We start from the raw sequence: 21,142 nt of genomic DNA on the forward strand, positions 1-21,142 counted from the left end.
AAGAAGTCTCTTATGCTAACCAAGGCTGCATTTATTGGATCAAAAATATAGTAAAAAGAATAAAATTGTGAAAGATTATTACAATTTAAAATAACTGTTAATATATTTTAAATTATAATTGTTTTCTGTGAAGGCAAAGCTGAATTTTCAGCATCCTTACTCCAGTCTTCGGTGTCACATGATCCTTCAGAAATCATTCTAATATGCTGATTTGCTGCTCAAGAAATGTCTTATTATCAACAATGTTGAAAACAATTGTGGTGCTTAACATTTTTATCGAAACAGGATATATACTGTTGTTCATGTTTGTTGTCATTGAGATATTGTTGTCTACAGAATATCCCCTCAGAATCACTGTGTAGGGACCCTGTGAATTGTAACACAGCTAGAGAGCGTGTACATGGAAGTTAGGATTGAGAAACGGAGAGAGAGAGAGTGTGAGCGAATGAGAGAGACCAGAAGGAAAGTGAGCGAGCGAGAGAGGGAGCAATAAAAGTGTTAGAGAGTGATATAGCAAAGAAGCTTAGAAAGAGAGAAAGAGAGAGAGAGGAAGGGGAAAAAGGCAGCGAGCTCGCAAAGGTGAAAAGTTTAACAAGCAAAGCTGTTCCTCCTGATCACAGGCTGCTAATCAGCTTCATGGGTGGCTGGATAAATCGGCTCCTACTTTTTAATCGCGCGGCTGCCAAGATGCAAGTCATTTATTTTATTGCTGCTTTTCCCTCCCTCTCCTCTTTCCCCCTCAGCCTGCTTTCTGCAACGAGGAGAGCGAGACGCGTTCTTTAGAAAGCACAGGATGAAACAGACAACCGGATGCTCGCTCTTCAGGCTCCAGAAATGGATAGATTTGGGTGTTGAACGCGCAAGAGAGCAGATACAGCCAGACAGACAGCTGGAAGTTGGGGAGGATGTAGTGAGATTAAGTTAATATGTGTATGTATATGTGTGGGTGTGGACGGGGGATGTCTGAATTAAAATTCATGACTCCCTTCACAACCATTTGAGTAACAAGATTAAGATGGCCGAGTAGAAAATAGCTGCATTATCAGGCGGCTTGCAGTCCTCCAGCTGCTGGTGCTCTATTCCAGAACAGTGGGGATAAGAGGATAACACACTGCCCCCTCGCCACGTCCCCACACCGCTGAGAGCCCCATCCGCGGCCGGCCCGGCCTGCACACACGGGAGGAAGGAGATTTAGGGTCTTAAAGGAAACACTTCAATCTCCAAGACATCAGAGGCTGGCTGGAGGTGAGAAGCGACAGACGACCGTACGTGTAAGTCCGGGAGGGGCCCGTAGACGCTGCTATAATAGAACACTGTGATTTGGGATTCTGAAGGAGGTGGGGCATGTGATCCATTGTCTGCCGTGCGTTTCTTTGTGCACTTCTTTCCGTACGTTCTCACCCAACGCACACTCACAGGGGGCAGGGTGTTCATCAGAAGATAAGAAAGAGGAATTAATCACTTTGAGATATGATGAGGGCACTTCAGCTCGCCCCTCATATCACACACACAGCTGCGTGAACTGACGACAAACCGAGAGTAAAGGCGCGAACAGTGGGACTCTTGACTCAGCTATCTCGGCCCCTCGCTGCTTATGTCATTATCCGCACAGAAACACAGTAGGTGGTCTGGCTCAAAATGATCCCGTTAGACTTCAGGTGCATCGGGGCAACACAATGACAAGCTGACTGCATTAGCTAGTTGCGTTTGTGCAAATGGGCAAGGGTGACACCGCTTTTACTCATCTTTTTACGATACTTAAAGGTGCAATTTCACACGTTTTGCTGAAGACGTCCACCGCCAGTAGCTTCAACCGCATGGCCTCTCTGCAAACCCTCAGTGGTTCACAGGCAGAGCGGGTTACTCCGGTTGGCTGAAAATAAAAATCACAGCTCGTTCATTTAACTCTTTTGTGACGTTTAACAGGGGTTGGGCAAAATTCTGAATTTTAAGAATGGGATCCCCTTCAGTTTATGAGTGTGAATTGGAATTGAGTCGGCCACACCCTACACGATGCTGTATTGAAATTTGAATTGGAATTAACGGAAACTGGATTCGAAAATGTTCAAAAGTTAATGGCATATAGGGAAATTAAATTTAAGTTAAGTTGTTCTTTCTTGGTCCAAAAAATTAGTTATTTTAAAAAATAAAATAAAAGTAGGACATAAATTAAGTACAAATTTCTATAGGTGACATTTGCAACAGATGCAAACAAAACTGTCTGTAATGCTGCGATCATATTTAAAATGACTTTTTCAAATTCAAATATGCATCCTGTATGCTCCTTCAAATCATATTCAATTCAATTTCAAGAACTTTACTATTTCTGCTGTTTTACTGATAGAATTTACTATTTCTATTGATTTATGTAGAAAAGGTATAAGTAAATGGTTGTTATGCTTTTATGGCATCACAATGTTTGTCAATTGTTTCGCTTGGCTCTGATTAAGAACTACACAAGACAAATGGAAATGGTACTGGTAATTTTCTGTCAGGACATTATTCGTAAGTTTACAGACATTTCTTTCCAAAATACAACACAATGCAATGTGCAATTTAAATTACAGGTTAAACACCTGTGAAAAATAACAGTACACAGGCCCTATTTTTTACTGCCTTTGAGTACAGCTTAAAACGTCCCACTTCAGTTGCTGTATTAGGTTTGTTCACACATATTAAGAAGAAAAAAATCATATGTACACCACAAATCTGCATGTCTGATTCTCTCTCTCTCTCTCTCTCTCCCCCTCTCCCCATTCAATTGATGTCTCTAAATCCAAGCACTCTTTCCTCGGTAGCCACGACGACCCCTAAGAGTTTTTCTGCGTAGCTATGTCCATCACTACAGAAGTAAAGTTCCAATCACTCAGCTCTTGAGTCCCGCTGACAGGCCCATTTATGCCTCAAGCATAGGCAGGGCCGCCACTGTTCTGCCTGTGGGGCATAATAGGTCCGCACAGCTTCTTCGGTAACCAAAAATGGCAGCCGTGGCTGTGTTATCGGTGCAAGTTAACCAGCAGGACGGCACTGCTGCTTTGACCTGGGAATGGCATTCGTGCTTTCAGGCAAAGGGAAAGGAGTAGGACCATGCCCCATTCATTTAGGGTTTCTTAGAAAGACAGCTTTTGACTTTTAAGAGTCCATTTTGAGCTTAAGCTACAGACTCCCTGTTCCTGTTCCTGCTGACATAGCATACTGTACTTCAATGAAACTTTCAAAATACAAATGTACTTTACGGACAAAGGCGGTGGCAAATGCAGACAAACTTCATACTTTGTTTCTCAACTTTTTGACACTTTAAAACACTTAACACACACTCACATATACAATAAAGCCACATATACATACTGCACACACCTTTAGGTGAAGGTCCCACAAGTGTGAGTCATAGTTGTCATAGCGACACACTCTCAGGCCTGCGCCCTCTCCCAGTCTGCAGAATTCTGCCAGTGTGTCTCCTCTGGTAGGGGCAAATACAAGAGCGGTGCCCTAAAGTGACAAATCACAAACGTGCACAGTGTAGAGATACTTTACTAGTGTTTCACAAAGAACAAATTGTGCATCTGCAAATTTCCAACGGTGAATGTAATTTCATCAAGTGCAACATCTTTGTTGATCCATTCTAATCAACCAATCAGAATTGAGGGACACGTTTACAGCTTATGTCAAGTTTAGGCTTACAAGCAGGGTTAGGTGCTTCTACATCAGTGCTATTCACCTATCAACTACCTCTGATTTTCGGAATAAGTAATAGGTAGAGTTAGGTTTAGGACTAAATTTTGTCTCAGGATCAACAAAATATGGCAGACTTGGCAAAATCAAGGTGACAAACATCCAATACAAGTAAAAGTAAATGATAACGTATGTTACAAGACCACATCAACATACATTCTCAAAAATCTAATACTAACTCTACTTTACCTTACAGATGAGTGATTACATGGACAGTGAGATCATATTAATAATGTTTAATCAACATTACTTTACAAAACACTGCACTCTTTTGCTAGGGATTATAGGATTTTTGCTAAATCAATACTCTTGGGTACAAATTGCTCTAATACTAGTACTACTAACAATAACTACTTTCATTATTATCATAATTAATATTAGTAGTAGCAGTACTAGTAGTAGTATTAAAATACTGCTGTCCTGTTTGAAGGTGCAGAAACAACTCTTTAGGGCTTTAAGGGTGTGTTTACACTTCTAGTTTGGTTCTCTCTGATCTTTTCGTCTGGACCAAAAAAGAAAATTATACATTTATTCCTGGTTCACTCAGCATTCACACTGTCATTTTTAAAACTGAACCCGCAGATACCAAACAAACCAAAAAGGCTCTATAACGTATATTTTTATATATATTTTTACAGAACTTACCAAACAACCGAAACAATGGAGCTTGCTGGGCTAAACGCCCTTGTTGTATGTGCGTACATATGATGAGAGCTCATGAAGAGCTACTAAAATGTATAAAGGAGTCAAAACAGCGGCAGGAATTCTTCCGTTGCACACATACGGAGATCTGCTGCAAGGAGATGGAATTTTCCGATGCCTGTACCAAACTGTAATGGACGACGTAACTTTTATGACGAGAAAAAACAGGTGTGCTTGAGCATTGTGTCCTTTTTAGGGTCGCATCTTGTGACATCATGTCCTGTTTTTGGTTCATTTAGATGTCTTTGGTCTTTGTTGCATTCATATTTCAGTCGAACAGCACCAAAGTTCATTTGGAAGCGGATGGAGACCCATCTTTTCAGGGATCTCGGTCTGCTTGTTTGGTGTGCAGTGTGCACCAACGTTCGCAATTTATTCAAATAAAACACACTACTAGAGCAACTGCTAATTTGTTTTAATCAAACCGAACCTGCAAAGTGTGAACACACCCTAAAACACTGCTTTGTTTGTATGAATGGTCTGACTAGTCAATTTTTGAGTCAACCAGTGTTGACTCTGTTTGATAAAACAGTGGGAGGCAGTGTTAGGTAGTATGATTGTTTTTTGTTTGGAAAATGTTAGCAGTTTGATTTTAATCCCTCAAATCAAAATTTGTGGTAGACTCTGGTAAGGTTTTAGTGCAGGGGGCTGAGCTCTATTCTCCATCCGGTCCAGCTCGTCTCCACTGCATCTCAAAGCCCACACAGTGTACGTGGTGTTTTGCATCATTACATTCTATTTGATTTCTCCCAGGTATTATATTAGATAATAAACAAAAAGATTAAAGCTCACTTAATCCAATCAATGGCTGGAAGCGCATCCTCTCTCTTAATAGATCAACAAGCCCAGACCAACCAGGCAAGCTAAGAGGATTACCCAAAGGTTCAAAGTTTCTTTGAAATCCTTCGGTTTTAAATATTATTTCATATTTTGTTCATAATATTGCTTTAATTAAATGGGCACCAACACAAATGAAACAAACAACAACTAATATGAGAACAGGATCATCTTTTTGACAGATGTTTTCATTTTTTTCATAAGCTCTACACGGGTTGTATGCCGAAAGCACATAGCACACACATACACAAACCCACATATTTACAGATGTGTTAATAAGCTGTATATGCTGTCCGGGTGGCATTTAAGAATAACAAATTAGAGGCATTAGGAGGGAAATTAATTGGTTTCAATAAATCGCTCAAACATTTGGTCAGCAGTGCTATGGGGAAAAATCATAACAATAAATCTGTTTTACTCCCTTGTCATCTCTGCAAGAGGACTAGGAAAATTTGCATATTATTAAAAAGTTAACAATTACTAACAAGTTTCATCTTTTATTCTGTTATTCACATTAAAACATGTTTTGGAAACTTTTACTATGCCTTCATTTATTGCTGCCACGTTTCAAAGGATTTGTCTCTATGGATTTTGTTACAGACTTTAAACCTTAAAATATGAAAACCTCCAAATTTTAAAAAATATTTTATAAATTCCAAAAATATTAGAATTTTTAATAAATAAACAAATATTTGTTTATTTATTTTATTGACAAGCTAATCAGACACAAGTAATCATAGACCATGCTTGGTATAAAATATCAAATGTGAAAAAAAATCTATTTCATATTATTATTCTTTTTAAATAAAATTAGTGTTTTATTAAGTATTATTAATTACTTTATTATTAATAAAATTAAGTTTCATCCGAAAATGAATGTTAATTTGATTTGTGATGGAAACGACAGAATTTAATGCATGATGCATGTTTGTCCAAATTTTGACAGTAAACAAATTAAATAAACAACAAATTAAATAAATTGTGTTTTAAGGGAGAATAGTTGAAAACACCCAAATATAATTATTTTCTTGGCCTTACTTCACATACACTTACTCTCTATCTCACACACACACACACACACACACACACGCACGCACGCACGCACGCACGCACACGCACACACACACACACACACACACACACACACACACACACACACACACACACACACACACACACACACACACACACACACACACACACACACACACACACGCAAACCACACTCAACAAGACATCAAATATAAAAGTGGACACATGAAAACCTTAAAGATATATACAAATCCATTGTTATCATTGAAGTGTTTTTCATTTGCTGTACAGGGTCTTATATATCAAGGGGGCATGAAAGAGGACTTGAGGGTCTTATGATTAGTGCAGAGCATAAAATAGATGAGATGACCCAATCTAAGTTGCACATAATAAGTATTAAAGTATTACATGATATTAATCCTGCCATTCCATTACTCGCTCAATCACTGCATGGCAACTAATTACTGAGAGTCCACACACACACACACACACACACACACACACACACACACACACACACACACACACACACACACACACACACACACACACACACACACACACTTACATCAGGTCGCAGTAATCTTCTTAGTGCATCAACCAGACTGCCTCTGTACTGGTCAAGAAACAGACTAAGAGAAAAGGAGAAAGACAGAGAAACTAGAAAGATTAGAATGCATTGCAATGATAATGGTTCCAGATAAAGCAGCATGTTATTTATTTTCATTGTTTGGGAATAAATCCTCCAGCATGGCGAACAAAAAAAACTATTTGTAGATGCAGATTCTCTTTTTCCCTCAGATGTGAAAAAATCTTGTTTGAGAGGTGCGACAGCATTCAAATCAAATGTAAAACACACACTCTAGCAGAGATGAATGATCAGGGAAGTATCAGGTGGCGTTCACATAATACAACACTAATACATGTGTGTGTGTGATTATATATATGATATATATATAAAATGCGCACGCACACGTTGTGTTTTCATGTTTTATTATGGGGACTGTACAAACTGTATATTCTATCCCCTTACACTAACCGTACCCCTAAACCTACTAGGGATGCACCGATACCACTTTTTTCAGAATAGATTCGATACCAAAAATTCTGAGTATCGACTGATACCGATCCGATACCAACACAGTTATTTTTGTATTAATTAGAATTTATATAACTCTCTATGTGTTGAACTGATAATCACTACTTAATACAGATAACTTCATTATAAAGAAAAACAAATCCAAAAAATATATGATCATAATCTATGACAAAAATGCTTTTATAAACTAAATTAGTGGATAATTCAGCAGTAAAATTTAGTCTGGAAGAATCATAAGTCCACAATAATTGTATAAAATCTGAAAATTTAGTGAAAAAAACAAATAAGAGACAATAAGTGTAACACTAAATCTGGTAAAACGTTACACATTGCTCTTTGTATTGTAAAATACATTCATGAAAAACAAGATAACAAAAATTATTTTATATATATAGCCTAGCTATAGGCTACTATACAATTGAGACATGTCTTAAATGTATAGCACACCTGTTTAATGAGGCAGCAACATTTGATAGATAGGAAAGAACAAGAAAGGCCATTAATAATCTTTCATTGCGTCACTGTATTAGCTATGATATAGAGGGAATGCGAGTGACGTCACCGTCAGCTGGCGTGATTGAGGCCACGCCCACTAAGTGGCAAAAAGACTGAGCGGCAGCATTGGTTTTGAGCGTGAATGCCGTGAAAAACACAAAAAACACATCTAAAACGGGAACGAGCTTAGCGATTGACTGTACAACTACATTTGACAAGAAATCTGAGGTATATTTTTACAGACTGACGAAAGCTACAGAACAGAGAAGCAAATAGATCGCTGCAATTCATAGAAACAACTGGACTCCAGGCAGCGAAAGGTGGATTTGCAGTTATCATTTTTGTGTCAATGTGCTGAATTTAGTGGTAAAACCATTCTCTATATATTGTATTGTTATATATTTCAGTGACAACTCATCAATCAAATATTTACCACTGTATATTCTGTATAATTTGACATTTTTAAATAAACACTGACAAAAAACTATACAAGTTTAAGTCTAGACGATATGATGATATATATAACATTGATATAAGTGATCACCTGGATTTAGACCTGCCTATATTGTAATTATATAAAGCGTTCACAGGCAAATTTGCTGTATGTATTTCCATATAAATGTCAGGAAACACGATTTCTGGCTGCATGTCAATATCCATGGATCACTGGATCTTTAGTAAGTTGTAAGGAACACTACATTGAGTCCAATCTTTAGTTTAAACTGATAATCGTTTGTTTTACTTGCGTTTTTGCAGTTTCCCCTATTAAATCCAGTCACGCAGCTGCTCTTCTGCCACTCAGTCCGGCTGAGGGGGCGTGTTCCGGCGGGAAAGTGACGTTAATGCATCCCCTCTATTAAAGGCTGCAATACAGCGCGGCACAAAGCGCTTATGCGCATCCCGAGCGCAAAATGATGCGTTTGAAGCAACACGGAGTCAAAGCGCGTCGAGTCCGCATTGAAAAGTTCAAAGCACAAACGAAAAACATATTGATGCGTAGTGTATTATACAGTATTTATCTATGCAATAGTTTATTGAGCCTTTTATTTTAACAGTTTTAAATTTTAGTTACTGTGCGCGTGAAGAACAATTATAGTGGACTCTACTCTAGTGATGTGATCTAACAGACACCCGGTAGAAACATGATTAAGTTAACGTTACAGCAATAAAGTCCAACAAGATAAAGTTGTTTTATGCGAAACCATAGAACTTTATCTACAGATCAAGTATAATAATAGTAACATTGAATCATCTTGGAGAGGGTTTCATCATGTTGACTGTCGTAACCGAACGCGACGCACTGTTTGAATACTGAATGAAGAATGACTGACAGCCGCAGCGGATGGAAAAGTCTACGTGATCTTGAGTTTAATGACTTAAATGTTCATTTCTATCTCACATTATATTATAATGGCTTCAGAACACTTGTAATATAGTCCACAAAAACTTTATGGTGCTTTATAATGTTTTTGGTGCTTTATAATGTTTTTGGTGCTTTTGTGGGGCTTAACAATAACACAGAATAGTAGGCCTATACGCACAATATCGGATTTGGATCGGCCTCGTCTGATCGATACCCGATCCGGCAAAAATGTCAGTATCGGAGCCGATACCGATGCATCCCTAAAACCTACAGTAGGCCTACCCATCACAGAACTTTCTGCATTTTTACATTTTCAAATACATCACTTATATGATTTATAAACTTCATAATACATTTTTCCACAAGGACAAGGATTTTGGATATTGCCATCTTTGTGGGGACATTTTGTCCCCATAATGTAAGGTTTATCAGGCTACACGCACACACACACAGTTATTTAGGGTCAGTACCTCTTATAATCAATGTTGAAAACAGTTCTGCTGTTTAATATTTTTGTGGAAATCATGATACATTGTTTTCAGGATTCTTTGATGACTAGAAATTTAAATAAACACAATTTTTAGTAGAATTATTAAAATCCAGACTGACTTTAGCAGTGAACTTTTTACTAGCAAAAGAGTCCATTCACATCTGACCCTGCTAAAAACACTGTTCTCTTTTGCTAGGGGTCAAAGGTCAGAGTTATGTTGATTAAACCATATTTGCGTGATCTCACTTGCCACGTCTAGCGGTCACGGGTGTGATGGCTCGAAGCGTTTCATTAGCAGTTAAACTTTTGACCCTGTGTTTTGGGTTGAGTAGGTCAGTCCGGACAATAGAGGGTGAGTTTAGGGGCGAGAGTGCAGGAATGTTCGACTGGCTACATCAGCCTTGACAGGGTACGTCAAACAAAACCTTTTCGTCTTCACCAATGGCACTTCCTCCTTTACTTCCATATATTGACCTGTCATTAATGTAATGCTTGCTTCTCATTTTGCTTCTCAAAAAGCATTTTCTGTTTATTAAAAGCTAATGACCATCAGCCACAGGACCTACAGTAATCAGAGCCTTGCCCTTGAGCCACAAGATTTGCTTGTTGATATTGTGTCGTCATCCAAAACAGTGGCTATAACTGACATTCAAATCCCTCTCTCTTGCCTAACCTGTGTGAACAACAGTGCATTCACAATGCTATATATAGAAGTGTGGTAGCATATTACAGAAGTACATGACTCTAAACAAAACCATACACAGCAAACATGCATAGTAAGTAGGACTTGAAATATTTTTGACCGTGTTAATCTGAAGTGGCGGTAGTAAGATTAAAATATGAATGGGTTGCCACTCTGACCCAATTTTAATACTTTATCTGACCTAATCCAGGGTGCATTAACTTAATCCCCACAATGAAACCTCAAGGATTCAGTGAAGGCAGATAAATGACTCATAAAAATCATACCATCATATAGGAGCTTAAGACTGACATTATTGATGATTGTAGAGTTAAAATCCTTCATATACGAAGAGACTGTTTATCTATCTATCTAACTACACACACACACACACACACACACACACACACACACACACACACACACACACACACACACACACACACACACACACACATAATATATATATTAGGGGTGGAACGGTACACAGAAGACACAATTCTTTAGTAGTGTGGTTTGGGTGTCCTAAAGTGTTGGTAGTAAAGTACTAAAATAAACATTCACGTGTGTGCCTTACTTCTCACCACTAATTCCTGATGGTTTAGGACAATTACACCGAGTTGCACACTGTCGTTTCAAAGAATAGTACACCGGCGAGCGCGAAGTATGCCTTGTCCATTTGGGAAGGCGCGCGCGCGGTCAGCGGAGGCTTGCCCTACGGAGGCAGGCTAAAGTAAACAAACCTAGCAGGTCAACAGATAAGGTGTCCCTAAAGGACCCGCGTATCTATTTGTGTTCCGCATTACATTAATTAATTTGCACGCGAGTTTTATTTATTTTTATAGCGTGCATTCTCCGTGTTAATTCATGCTCCGAACCGTGACGCCCGTACCGATTCGGTTCAATACGAATACATGTACCGTTCCACCCCTAATATATATATATATATATATATATATATATATATACACAATCTCTATATGAAGGATTTTAACTCTAATCATCAATAATATACACACACAAACTTGCCTTGGCTTTTGGCTTGCTTAGTTGGGGACATTTAATATTCAATAATATTATTGATCTGCATTACTTAAGGTGGACGTTGACGCAATTTTCTTTTAGAAACAAACTCTGTTATATTATTTTCATGTTATCACTGTGAAGCTGCTTTGATACAATCTGTATTGTAAAAGGCGCTATATAAATAAAGGTGACTTGACTTGACTTGACAAACTGCCTATTCTTTATTATAGGCTATTCACAGTTTCAGAAAAATGCATACTAAAACCATGAACTAAAACTGTGACACTAGGACACTAAAACACAAATCGAAGTATGGCTATTATTATATGTAAATAAATATATGAATAAACAAATAAATAAATCAAACTTTTACACATGTGTCTTGGGCACTTGATGGCTAGTTTTTAATCATCCATTTTTAAACTACGTTTAATTTGAATTTGTTTTGAGATATTATACATTGGATTTTTTTTGTCCACAAAACAAACTGCATTTAAATCTTTAGGCTTTTAAGATCATAAGAAAAATTTCAGTCAGTTGTGTCAAAATTTTTAACTGATATTAGCCTGAATCACTAATTCAGCTGACTGAAAAGCTTCAAACCTAGAAATCACAATACACAGAACTCAACACTGAAATGCTTTGAGTGATGTGGTCAATTTATGTAAACTACATCTAAAAAAATTGGCAAATTAAAGCGTTTTCAGCGCTATTGGGAAAATGATTGACCGGTCCCATTTCAGTGCTATTTTTTATATCAATGTATTACTTTATCTTTTTCTGTGTACTATTATTATAGCTAAAAGGGCTAAACAATGAAGCATGACAGGTGACACAAATAGGTTGTTATGGTGAGGTGCTCTTAAAATACACAGATCTTTCTTTCACTAACTCACCATGTCTTAAAAAAAGTAAAAAGAAAAATATTGCACAAAATTAGCCGGCAATAGCACTAGCAAGCTCAACTATGGGCAAGTAAGCAATAAAAGGTGTGAAAGAAATCAGAAAAGAATAAACAGTAACTTAAAAACTAAAATAAATAAATAAATAAACATGCACAAACGCCTTTATCTCGGAATCCACACACACACAGGAAGCTTAGAGGAAGCCGAGATCAGCTCTCTCATCGAGATCAACGAGACTACTGCAGGAATTCACACCGTGTGTGTGTGTGTGTGTGTGTGTGTTTGTGTAGCAAAGCCCTTCCATGTTTTGTGTGTATGTAAAGCGGTCTAAGCATAAACCAGGGACCACTAAAACAACGTGTGCTCTCAATTTTGGTTCAGTTGCTGTTGGAGGTCACAAAACAGCCGTTGCATAGACAGTTTCAATAAAGTATGTTTCCCTTATGTCCACACACATCTTATTTGAATGTTGTCTAGTAAGTGGAACAGACATGATTAAGTTTTTACCTAAGGGAATCTTCTCCTACATACTGTATGGAGATTCACCTGTTAGTTTCATGTGCCCATTGCCATGGGAACTGCTGGAGGGATCAAGTGGTGTGTACTGATGACTGATTCACTTATCATGGAGCACGGCTGACTGCTTCTTCACATACTTGACCCTAACCTGGTGTTACTGTGAATCCAACGAAGGATCTAAGTGATGGGATACACCATGTTTTTCCAGAGTGCCACAGCACTTTAAAACAGACTCCCTGCAAGCATGTTTGCATATAGTGACTAGCTATATAAATGTGCTAAACCCAAATGGGTTACACTATATTTAGACTTCCCTTATAAAGTCACTAACACACAGTAAATACATTAATTATATAGTCGCAAACACACAGTAAATACATTAAAGGCCCACTGAAGTGCCTTGGAATGCGCAGCTTTGTATGATGCGTTAACGTAATTTTCACTGAAACAGGAAGCTAAGGCGGGACATATTGAATGGCTCCTCCTCCTTTTCAAATAGCCAATTTCATTCTTAACCGACATACAGTTGGAAAATGGAATAAAACTCGAGCGTTTGAGCAACCGAACACAGATCTCCAACCCATATTGCTCCGTGACGTGTCAAGAGTCGCTTTGGCCAGGTGGTATTTATAGCATAGGGGTGGGATGCTTTAGATTCTAGAGAGCATTTAATTGGACAGAAGATGTGATGAGAAGCTGAAGTCTGTGGTGATGTCATAAAAATCTGTGATCCATTTTAGCGGAAGTGAGATACTGTACGTTTTGAATGCTTATGTCTCCTAAATGCAAATTTTGTCATTGTTTTGGAACACACCCGCCTTTTCATAACTTTAAAGCTAACATATTCATACTAAAAGCTAAAAAACTAAAATTTTGATTTCAGGGGGCCTTTAATGATACGTTAAGCATTATTTGTTAATAACAGTGTTACCAAGATATGACTGCTAATCAGTGAGGAAATATAGTCTCAAACAAAACCGCACAAGTCAAGTAAAGAGCTGCGGGCCTTAAGTGCTAATTTCATGCTTTTGTCAACTCTTAGCATAGTTATAAAACATAGTTTACAGACAAGAATAGCATAGTCTTGTGAAGACAAAGACGAGGTGAAACATAGGGCTGTCTTTTGGAAGAACTTTCTGCTATCATACCTGAGGCTACGTCTCTATTTCTCTCTCTCTCTTCTCCTAGCGCGAGCGCCGCCGCATTATGTCCTACCTTTCTTGATGATTGTCTGAAAGACTATAATTAATTGGAGCAGAAGTGTGGCTGTTGACCTTTTCGCAGGTGATCGTCAGCATGGCTATGTTCGTTAATCGCCGAGCGATCACTCTCTTGACGACGGCAATTACAGATGAGTTGCCAGCGCAAGCCACGGGGGGACAGCCAACGCGGCGTGATTCATCCTCACATACATTCTTCCACTTTCTCTCTCTCTCTCACACACACACACACACACACACACACACACACACACACACACACACACACACACACACACACACACACACACACACACACACACACACACACACACACACACACACACACACACACACACACACACAGAGCATCTTCTTACTACACACAAATCAATCTCATGCTGGCCCTCTGCTGCACATTTTACCTGCGTATTAGCTGCCATTTGTCTGACATTAGAATAATAGTAGGCTGTACCAGGCTTTAGTGATCATCGCCAGAGAACACACAGGTATCATTATTCCCCGCCTCCATCAGCCTCACCACTTTGTGCTAGATAGCGACAATGCCAAAGAACAACCTCTTTAGAGCTGTGCCTATAATAATGTAATAACAATGTAATAAACTATAATAGTGTTAAGTAAAATTTGATATAGAAAAATGTATATGATTCAAAAATGTATATAATTAAAGTACTAATTAGGGTTATTATAGCTCGTGTAATGAGAGCAGAGACCATTACAAAAGAATCAGAAATGAATAACTGATCCGATAAAATTTTTCTGTACATTCGATAAGCAGATTTACTAAAAATACATAAAACACTGCAAACATTACATTACTGGTACACAATTTGACATGTTTTGTTATGCATTAAAGGGGAAATTTTAAATTAAGTCATAATTTACTCCTTCTCATGCTATTTTAAACTTTCTTCTGAAGAATACAAATAAGATTTACATTTCTAAAATTTGTATAAATGTTCTCTGAGGTCCACTTATAATGTTGGCAAAATGTTAAACACAGAAAACATCATAATTTAGAATAGGATATTTTCCATTCAGTTTTTACCATCTCTTTAAAATACTCCATTTTGACATACATGCCACACTAAGTAAACACTCACTGTTATAATTGAGTAACAGTGTTGCGTATTAAAATAAATTTCAACGTCCCTGCAATTACACACGTGGAATTGCTATGAAAAGTTCTGATGTTGAAAAATGGCAACTGGTGAAATTTAGCCATACATTATTTTTAAGTACTTGGAGTTACCACAGTTTGGCCTATAGCTAGAAGTTTTGGAAGCTTGGTTTTAATAAAATATGTTTTTGGATTAACAAGAACATTTTGAGTTCTGAAACTTGTAGGATTTATTTTATAGTGCAATCAATTACCTCTTATAAGTTTTTGGGCTCAAAAACAACACCCACATTGACTTTGTATAGACTAAAAAATATATTACAGAAGAAATAAATTCATACAGGTTTAGACTAGAGCATGAGACTGAGTTGGCAAATTATGACAGAATTCATTTTTGGGTGGACTATCCCTTTAACAACTAAATTAACATGTCAATATAAAGAAATAGTGTTTATTTTTGATCACATGATGCATTCCTAAGCTGGATTTACCAAATTGTCTAAAAATACCTCATTAAATTCTCTTACATAATGAAGTCTGAATGTAGTAGTAAAATTTACACCCAAATTACTTAGTGTAAAAGAATAGTGTAATGCACACACAACAACACATTTACACAGACACAAAAAACAAAACAAAACAAAAAAACAATGGTTCCACATGTTCAGGGCCTGGCTAATTGAAATGTTTGTATTGCTCCACAATCTCGCTCCCGCTCTCTTTCTCTCCTTGCACAGGCATAATTATTTGCAATTTGCCTAAGACATCCATTTGCTGGGACGCCAAGCATGAAAAAGAGGCAATTTCTGAAAAATGGAAATGCCTGGCGGAACTGGCGGAGGGGAAATAATGCAGTGCCATCCGCAAGCTGATGTCTGCCATCTGATAAGCGTTACAGGCGCAGGAATATTAATGCCAGATCACCGGGACACAAGGTGCACACTTTTATTACGGGTGTAGACATATTGTGGCTGGAGATGCTAGTAAAGTGGGAGATATGATATTTATTTTGTAATAGCTGTAAGAATAGCTGGTTTGGAGAGATGTACAGAATTTCTTCATTTGCTCAGCAGAATCAAGTGTTAGAAAAGCGGTTTTGGACCGAAAGATCGGTTTTGGATTGTGCGGGTGTCGTGTTTAAGGTGACGGTGGATATCTGAAGAACTGACAGTTCAACAAAAGGGTCAACCTACCAGTCAGCACACATCACCACGTCAAAGCGACCATCCAGAGCGGACACATCATCCTCATTGTCCCATCTCACCACCCTGAAAGAGGACAGAACCAGGGATGATAGCTGCGTCATAAAGCCTGTTGCACAATTTATCATTCATCCAAGACCCCCATAATAATGATGCGTCCAGAGACATTTCACACACCTGACACTCGTTTTATTTGCACCGTTGTCTGACGGCAATCGTCTTCTCTCTTTTCTTTAAGTGCTAGGGCCGGTTTCCAGGCAAGCAAATCTGATTATTAATTAGCCATTATTAACAGTCAGTAAACAAAAATTACGTCTTGTGGAAATACAATCTCCTCTCTCAGCGGGGGGCCGCACCGCTTATTCACTGACTTGAGAAAGCGAATCCACCCCCCCCCCCCTCCCTCAACCAATCACACGCGACCTTCACCCCACTCAAACCGCGCGCTCTGACAGGAAGCCTAATCTCTAAAGAAAACAATCAAAGTAATGCAGGCTAATTATACGTTTACTCTTTCACTTCATCAGCCCAGTGTAAATACACAGGGAGGGGGAAGTGTGCAGAGCAAGAGAGAAGAGAGGAGACGAGAGGAGGAGAGAGTGGTTAGATCACTGAGTGCCAAAATTACTTTTTAGGTGATAATGCATTTGCGTGATGGTGTGCACAGAGAATGAGCTGTGTTTTGGCAAATGTGAGAGAGGGGTGCTAGAGAGTGTGTGTGTGTTTGAGTTTTCTAGATGAGGGCATTCAATCACGGAGAGTGGCTCATCATCGCTCTGCCTGGATCCATCTTAGCGCGTTAGAGAGCGTAGCGCTCGCTCCGCGGGCTGTGGATACCTCGTTACCAGGCCAACTGGGTTCAGGAAGTGACACAGAGCTTTGCGACCTCATTTTTGGCAACTTATTGACACTATTATTTCCCAAACACAAGTGCCATAAATGCCTCTTTACCCAAAAACACTGTCCTATACTTCATGGCATGCTCAACTCCGCAAAGAACTCACATTCACAGTGAATAATGACACTTGAATTTGTATTGACATAAGAGATGGCCTTCATATGGGAGTAATGTAAAAGCAATATTAGTGCTCTGTCTTTCATTATCAGAGATATTGGGAGGTGTATGAGAGGTCTTACCTGCTGGACACATTGGTAGACAGGAAGAGCCCTTCTCGTCTGTTCCTCTCGATTACACTGCGCACATCTGGTGCTCTTTGTCAAGAAATGCAACGCTATTTAATTAATAAAAGCATGAAAATCAAACATCAACTTCATGAAGACAGATATATCTACTACCACCAGTCAAAAGTTTAAACACACCTACTCGTTTCCCATAATAGTGAATGCCACAAAAGTATGAAATAACACAAATTGGATGGGAGGATTTATAAACGGTACTGAAGGACTTCCCAGGTTTGCTGGACACTTGATGGCTGCTTTCCTTCACTATTCAATTAAACTAATCAACAAACAAACAAAAAACTTTTCTAAAAATACTTTATTATTATTATTCGTATTATTATTGAAAACAATGTATCAATTATCATCACAATAAATAAGTAAGTAAACAACTAAATATATAAATAAATAAATAAATAAAAAAATGGGATGAGATGAGAAGAAAAATTATTGGTAGCCTTTATGTATAATGCATTATAAAAGTGTTATACTTTTACAATGCATAAGCCTTGTAATGAACCTTATAATGCATTGTATGATCTAATAAATAATCATAATGTATACAATAATCATAATATATTATAATACATTGTTACACCTTTATAAAGTATAATACATTAAGAAACATGACAAACAACCAATGTCAGATGTGAATATTATAATTCATTTAACTTTGGTTACAATTATTTATGAAATGATATAATGCATTACAATGTACATTATGAATACCATTATAATTGTACTGTACATAATTGCATTGTACATAAATTGTCAAGCAAAACTTTTGCCTTTCTCCAAAAAATGAATATATGAGGTAGGAGGAAAAGGTATTTCATTGCTTTAGCAAGTGTTTCAAACTTTTGCAAAGTTTCTCGGGGAACGCAAAAAGAATTGAAATACAAATTTCTCTCCCATCTCTTTTTTTTCATCACCATGAGGTCTGTGAGCAAAAAAACAAAACAAAAAAACAAGAGTAGATAGACAGACAGACAGACAGATGTAGGTGAGACACTGTGGAACAATAGCAAGATCATTTCTTTTATCCTTCTGACTTAGAGCCTATTTCACAAGCTGATTTCTTGTTTAACCATGTTACTCTATTATGTCAGGCCCTCTTACATGACGTCAACCCACAGAGTCCGTTTGCTTCCTTTTCTCTCCACACCTCATCCTCAGATTACCACTGAGCTCAAAACCAACTCATGCAAAGCATCATCATAGGTAATCAATAGGGAGGCTTTTAACCTGCGGCCATCTCTTCGGATGGGCCTCCATCCATTGTGGTTATACCGCGGGATTGATGTCAGTGCATCTATGAATAGACCTTTCGACTGTTTTAAACTAATTCAATTACGATTTCTCGCTTTTTCTGCCCCGGTTTCCCTCTCGCTCCATGGAAAACAACCGTAGCAAATCCAATCTATAGCGCAGGGATGGAGGGCAAATCCCTCGATGAAAGAGGGGAAGAGGCTGGGTGCGCGCAGTACACTGGTGCGATCTGCTGCTAAGGAGAGAGTGAGTGGAAAGCTTACAGTGTAATCCCATCAGGAAAAGACCACTGGGGGAGAGGTCAGCGCTGAACCGAGACACAACATGATCAAAACTGCACTTCTTGTGTAACACCTGTCGATATAGTCTTCCAAAGTTTCATGACTGCTGCTTTATAGAGTTTGTAAAGCTCAAGAAAGCAACAGCCATTAAATAATGTGAGAAGTGAAATTTAGCAGTTAACAGTAGGGTCTCTTGATTACACATGCACAACTTTAATCTGAGCTCAGCCAGTCTTTTGAGAACACATCAGCACTCCGTGGTACACTTTATTCACTCCCAATTGGGCTCATTGTGCTGATTTCTTGATTAAGTATGCAGAGCGAGAGAGAAAGATAGAGAGAGAGAAAGAGTCCATATATTCTTGTAGCAACATGTCTAATTGAGTCATATTTAGTAGAGTAAGCAAAAAAAAAAGGAGTATTTGGAGTAAAATCCAATTGTTTATTTACACATATACCAAATAACAAGGGGTCTTTAACACTAGCCAGGTTCAGTTCTCCGGTTGAGAATTTTGAGTCATATGATCTATGATCCATGCTAATTTGAAATGATTTCACTACTAAATGGTTTTAATAATTCTGTCATACCTTCTTTTTCTTTCCTCTAATACAAGAAAGAAAACACTACTATACATACAATTCTCACAAGACAGCTTGTCCTTTCTTGGCCTAGTCCGATCATCAGATCATCTCTTAGCGTTCTATTATGGCAGACACATCTCTGAAACAAAGCACTGCAAAAGAATGCTCTATCAGCCTAGTGCCACTGTGCCAGTCTGTTCACACTCTATTACAGGAAGCAGTTTAGAGGCAGACTCTGAATGTTTTGAGTAGGCTATGTCTTGCTCTGCTCCCTTTCCCTCCATTTTCTTTTAAACAAATCTCTTCTCAATGAGGAATTGTGTTCATTTCATGCCACGGCCATTGTTCTTTGAGTCTTGATATTCAATAAAAGCTCATTGTAGTGGCAGCACTGGCTGTTGTACTAACGAACGTGGGCACGGTAATTTTCCAGCGTTTTGCTGTCACGTCTGTCGTCTCCGTTTTTTCCTGCCTTTGTGAGCCAAGCGACGTGGCTAATCTGAGTGACTGCGGTGGAAAGACGAGATGGAGAGCGGGAATAAGAAAAAACAAAGAAAGGGAATGAAGAAAGAAGGTTCGAGCTGTGCCCTGACACCTGTTTAAGCTTCATCTGTGCTCCTGGCAAAAGGGAAAGTCAATAGAGGAATGGAAGAAGGGGGGAGAGGGCGAGAGACAAGAAGCAGGTGAGTCAACACACACAGCGGTAGCCTTCAATGACATGAATATGTAATAAACATGCTAAATGCAGGTTTCGGGTGTCAGCTGAATGATTTGCCTCACATTCAGATATGTCGAGGGGTGTGTGTGTGTGTGTGTGTGTGTGTGTGTGGGTATTCTTTGACAGAGTGCACGTTAAGAATGGCTGACTGAAAGTGTGTGTGTGTGTGTGTGTGTGTGTGTGTGTGTGTGTGTGTGTGTGTGTGTGTGTGTGTGTGTGTGTGTGTGTGTGTGTGTGTGTGTGTGTGTGTGTGTGTGTGCTTGTGTATGTGAGAGGTGGAAGTGAGAGGAATATCTTAGGTAAATACAGGTTAAACAGACGTCTTTTCTGGGCTAAGCTCACAAAGACAGCCTACACTCAGAATATACACACTACACACTTCGCTTTCAGCACTCCTGTAAAATCAAAGTGATGTTTGGAATGTTTCGGAAACACAAACACACAAGCTCTGGTCCAAAACCTAGTGAGTTGCCTCTGTATGGAGCATTTTAATAAGGTGACGATTTACAATGTGAAGGTTTTTTCAAAAGTTAGGTAGCTTAATTATGCTGCCTACTAAGCTACCTCATTTTGGACAAATTGTAAGTATCATAGAAGCTCAATGAAAATAATTGAATTAAGATGGTGGACGAAAAGGAGAAATGCTAATGCTAAATGATAATACTGCTGAAAATCAAACCTATTTAAAC

The 21,142-nt window shown here is 38.4% G+C and overlaps 1 protein-coding gene across 1 annotated transcript in view; it reads right to left on the reverse strand.

Annotated features, from left to right (window-relative positions):
* The window catches only part of camkmt (calmodulin-lysine N-methyltransferase), a 111,163-nt gene that overhangs the window by 4,709 nt on the left and 85,312 nt on the right, over positions 1 to 21,142 (reverse strand). Inside the window, exons 7-10 of the mRNA XM_077237278.1 lie at positions 17,562 to 17,628; positions 16,416 to 16,490; positions 6,872 to 6,935; positions 3,358 to 3,489 (exon numbers count right to left, since the gene is read on the reverse strand). Of these exons, the coding sequence (XP_077093393.1) occupies positions 3,358 to 3,489; positions 6,872 to 6,935; positions 16,416 to 16,490; positions 17,562 to 17,628 (338 nt within the window). The remainder of the gene's footprint in view (positions 1 to 3,357; positions 3,490 to 6,871; positions 6,936 to 16,415; positions 16,491 to 17,561; positions 17,629 to 21,142) is intronic.

This window comes from Siphateles boraxobius, unplaced genomic scaffold, assembly GCF_051911475.1.
Source record: "Siphateles boraxobius isolate OS27281-9 unplaced genomic scaffold, OSU_SipBor_1 20, whole genome shotgun sequence".
Classification (NCBI taxonomy): domain Eukaryota; kingdom Metazoa; phylum Chordata; class Actinopteri; order Cypriniformes; family Leuciscidae; genus Siphateles; species Siphateles boraxobius.